Genomic DNA, 5,100 nt, shown 5'->3' with positions numbered 1-5,100 from the left:
AATATGATGAATGAAAATGGAGGCATCACTACAGATCCTACACATATTAAAAATGAAACATAGGAATATTGCAATTTTTTTATAAATATGAAAGCATAGATGAAATGGATAAATTCCTTGAAAGATGTACTATAAAACTTATTTCTTTGTGTTATTGAACCTTTAATTTTTATTTATTAAGATAACTGTATTCACAAGTAAAAAAAATCTTTGCACAAAACGAAACTCCAGGCTCAGATGCTGTCACTGGAAAATTCTACCAACATTTAATGAAAAAAAAAAGAAAAAGACAGCTATACAATATCTTCTAGAAAGTAGGAGAGGAGAAGAATTCATTTGACAAGCCTGGCATTATCCAGACACCAAACCAAATTAAGACATTATAATATAAGAAAACTACAGGCCAATATCCCACATGATCATAGACACAAACCTCCTCATTAAAATATTAGGAAGTTGAGGGTGGACCATGGTAGCTCAGTGACAGAGTTCTCACCTGCCATGCCAGAGACCCAGGTTCAATCCCTAGTGCCTGACCATGTAAGAAAATATATATATATATATATATTCAGCCACTGAAAACTAAAGATAACTTCTTATAAAATTATAAAAGCCATCTAGAAAATGATGTACATCTCACATTATACTTAATCATTATGAGTAATACATCCAAAAACAAGACAAAGATGCCTACTTTTGTCACATGTATTTAACACCAAATTGACCTTCCTCCAAGTCTATGCAATAAGGTGAGGTAAATAAACACACACACACACAATTATTTGTAACAAGGAAAAGTATATCTATTGGGGATGCATGGGTAGTGCTCACCTTCCATGTGGGAGACCCAGGTTCAATTCCCGGACCATGTAACTAAAAAAAATAGAAAGCATATCTGTTGGTAGAAGCCATGGTTGTTTATGTAGCAAAAGAATCTGCAAAAACAAGAACTAATAACCGAATATAGCAATGTAATAGTATTGAATGTAAACATACAGAACACAATCATATTTCTGTATTCACAGTAAACAATTATAAATTGAAAAAGTATATAATAAAACCAAAATATCCATGAAATATTTAGATATAAATGTAACAAAACATGTGCAAGATCTGCATGTTGAAAATTGAAATATATTGATGAAAGAAATCAAAGGAATTAAATGGAGACCTATATCTTGTTCCTGGGTTGGAAGATGAAGTGATGTGAGAAGTGAAACTGATTGATAAATTCAAAACAATCCTAATCAAATCATCCTACAGATGAAACCAGAAAGTTATTTCTAAAATTTGAAAGAAAGGGTAAGTAATCTTGAATAGTTTAAGCAATTTGGAAAAGAATAGAATTGGAAGACTCATTTTTGGAAAATATTAACAAACTTGGAGGAATCACGCAATTTATTTTTCCTATTATCTGTGTATGCAAGCATTCTGCAAAGTGAGATGTAAACTAATTATTCAAAACATAACAAAAAAACACAAAAGAAAAAAATAGTAACAGAATTAGAAATGTAATTTCTAGATAGAGAGATCAGGATTTTTTTTGCCTGAGAATAAAGTTTCACATGTAATTTTTCTCACTAATGACAACAAGATTTTGTAAGCTTCACAGAACATAATGATTGTATTAACATTCTTTAAACATGAAGAGCTTTATTCTGTAGGTATAATATCATTGCAGAGATGATGATTATTGTGATTGGAACTACTATTTCTGGTTATTGGCTTCTTATCCAAAATGATTGTCCTGTACATATGCTATATGGTGGGGATCACATTTCATTCTTTCTTTATGTCAGTATCCCATGATTGCAGCACCATTTTGTTGAATTTTTGTTTGTTTGCTCTTTCTTTCTTTTGTTTGCTTGTTTGTTTGTTTTGGGAAGTGCATGGGCCAAGAAGAGAACATGGGTCTTACTGAGCAACACATGCACCCACTGTCCTACACATTTTTTTTTTACATGGGCAGGCATTGCGAATTGAACCCGGGTCTTTGGCATTGCAGGCAAGAACTTTGCCTGCTGAGCCACCATCATGCCACCCTATACATTTTAATTAATTGATATTCATATCATATATGCTCCAAAATCTATTTGCAAAAGCATTCTCACTTACAGTACATTTTCTTTTATAGAAGTAACTAAAAGACTTTTCATGTTTTAAATCTAGAGTTTATCTTAACAGATTGAATGTACCTGAACTGTCAACTATGAACTAGGAATTATAAAGATATTTGAAATGTTTTAACTGTCAAATAGGCTTTAAGAACCTCAGGTTGTTTCCTCTAATTTTAGTAGTAAATAGTGTCTCTAAAATACAGAAAATATTGATTTAATTCAAATTAAACTAATGTTAAGACAAATATATTTCACATGGCATTTTTGTTTATCACAAAGGCTGGCATTATAGTACAATGCAAAAATAGAATCACTAAATAATTACAGAACTGCTTCAATAAATAGATTTTAATTTTCATAATCTTATTTAAACTGAACACAATGGTATTCTTACAATGTAAAAGTTTCCTGAATATGCAACATCTTCTGAAAATTTTAAACAAAATCTTGAATGAAAAGAAAAGAGATTCTTAAAAGAAATGAAATTAATTTTGAATTTTAATTACTCCAAAATTTCACTTCAAGTCATCCTATTTCAGTAAACAGAATTTTAAAATCTGAGGTGGAAATTGTATGAGACTTCTGTTAAAATCTCAGAAGTAGTCATAAGGGCAGTGTTTTAGTTTGCTAAAGCTGCCAGAATGTAACACCCTAGAAATGGATTGGCTTTTAACAAGGTGATTTATTTAGATAAAAATTTATAGTTCTTCAGACGAAAGGCAGCTAATTTTCATCTGAGTTTCTCTGTCACATGGGAAGGCACCTGGTGACATCTGCTGGCCTGCTCTCCTCACTTCTGGGTTCCAGTGGCTTTCCCCAGGGTGATTCCTTTCTCTATCTCAAAAATCTGGGCTGAGCAACTAGTGCTGAGATGAGGTAAGCTGAGCTGGTGAGCTCTCTTCTGACCTCTCTCTTTTATGCCTCTAGCTAATTAAATTAAACCTCACTCATTGTGGAAAGCACTGCCCTTAGCTGACCACAAATGTAATCAGCCAGAGATGGATTTCATATGCTGGTTATTTAAGTCCACAGAAACAGAACAGCAGGGCATCTTCACCTGGCCAAATGGAAACCTGAAACTAACTATCACAGTCAGTCACCCTCTCCCTTCAGAAATGAAGAAATTAAGGCCTAGAACAAGGAAAAAGTTGGTCAAAAAATATGTTCATGAAATCACAAATTAGAAACAATTTTCTTTTTATTTCTATGAGGTCTCTTATTCTTTAAAATATGTATATAATTCAAATGCTAAAAATTAAGAAAACTTCCAGCTATATAATCATATATATTTTCATGCAATTCAAGGGTTGTTTTTCCCCATTAGGAAGCACTATTTCTTTGTGTCCTTAAATGAAAACTTTATATGTACACTTATTTTCTCCAAATAACAGTGAAATATAATACTGTATCTTATATTGTATTTTTATTGATACAAAGATTAATAGAAGGGGTGCATGAGTGGTTCAGTGGTAGAATGTACACCTTCCATGGAGAAGATCCAGGTTCAATTCCCAGACCATGCACCCAAAAGAAAAAAAAGATTAATAGAACATCAGAAGACCTACATGATAGGCTACAGTTTTTATTAAACAGCTAGACAAATCACAGAACCTTCCCTTTCATACCTGCTTCCTCATATGATAAGCAATTGTGTAGAATGGAAAGATCTGTATCACTGCTAAAAGCATTAGCATTCATGGACTCTTATGAATGTTAATAAATGAGGACTGACTGGCAGAATGTCATGTGATCAACTGTGACTTAAAATTAACAGGGAAAATGCTTCATTTCTGTCACCCTTTTCACAGCATCCTTTACTTCCTTGTTTCTCAGACTGTAAATCAATGGGTTTAACATGGGAATCACCAGTGTGTAGAACACAGAGGCCACCTTCTCTTGTTCTACAGAATACTGTGAGCTAGGTTGAATGTAACTGAAGCTTAGGGTACCATAGAATATGGTCACAGCAGTCAGGTGAGAGGCACAGGTGGAGAAGGCTTTTTGCCTGCCTGATGCTGAGTGGATCCTCAGGATAGCAGCCACAATGAACATGTATGAAAGGATCACAATCAAGAAGGTGGCCATGGCAATGACCCCAGAGAAGATTAGGAGCAACTGTTCATTCATGGAGGTATCAGAACATGACAGCTTTAGCAGTGAGGGGATATCACAGAAGAAGTGGCTGACAGCATTTGGTCCACAGAAAGACAATCTCCCTAAACTTATGGTGTGTATTAATGAATTACTTATCCCAGAAACCCATGAACCAATAATGAGCACTACACACTTTCTCTTAGACATGAGCACCATGTAAAGCAAAGGGTTCACAATGGCCACATAGCGGTCATATGCCATCACCGATAGCAAGAAGCCTTCTGTGGTGACAAATACTCCAAAACACAAATGCTGCACCATGCAAGCAGGAAAAGAAATGGTTCCCTTGACAACCAGGAAGTTTATCAGCATTTTGGGTGCAATTGCTGTTGAATAGCAAACATCTACAAATGATAGGCAGCTGAGGAAAAAATACATAGGTGTGTGGAGTTTGGGAGTGACCTGGATTAACAATATCATGCTCAAATTCCCCACTAACGTAATGGCATAAAGCACTAGGAACAACATAAAAAGCACAACTTTGAGTTCAGCATGGTCTGTCAGTCCCAAAAGAATAAACTCAGTAACAACTGTGCCATTCTCTTCAGTCATTCTCTGGTTTTCACAAAATCTGTTGTGAAAAAAATGATATAGGGATTATAATTTATTAGAGGAACCTAGGAAGTATGAATTGATATCAAATGCAAACCATTAGTACTTTGCATCTTTCGATAAATTATTCTTTCCTTAGATTTGATATTTGTCTTAAATGAAATGAGCAAGTGGACTAGATGTTCTCTTTTTCTTTCCTATGATAATGTTTTATCCAGTTATATTCCATAGAAATCAGTGGCAAGAAAACAGTTTGTCTCTCAAAGCTTTGGTCCAT

The 5,100-nt window shown here is 34.2% G+C and overlaps 1 protein-coding gene across 1 annotated transcript; it reads right to left on the bottom strand.

Moving 5' to 3' along the window:
• Nucleotides 1-3,884: 3,884 nt before the first annotated feature.
• LOC143672861 (olfactory receptor 5J2-like) lies at nucleotides 3,885-4,823 on the bottom strand. Its single transcript, XM_077147327.1, has one exon. The coding sequence runs from the start codon at nucleotides 4,821-4,823 to the stop codon at nucleotides 3,885-3,887; it is 939 nt and encodes a 312-aa protein (XP_077003442.1).
• Nucleotides 4,824-5,100: the final 277 nt, after the last annotated feature.

Source organism: Tamandua tetradactyla (assembly GCF_023851605.1).
Source record: "Tamandua tetradactyla isolate mTamTet1 chromosome 18 unlocalized genomic scaffold, mTamTet1.pri SUPER_18_unloc_1, whole genome shotgun sequence".
In the NCBI taxonomy this organism is placed as follows: domain Eukaryota; kingdom Metazoa; phylum Chordata; class Mammalia; order Pilosa; family Myrmecophagidae; genus Tamandua; species Tamandua tetradactyla.
The sequence above is the reverse complement of the archived record's forward strand: the minus strand, read 5'-3'. Positions and strand labels throughout refer to the sequence as shown.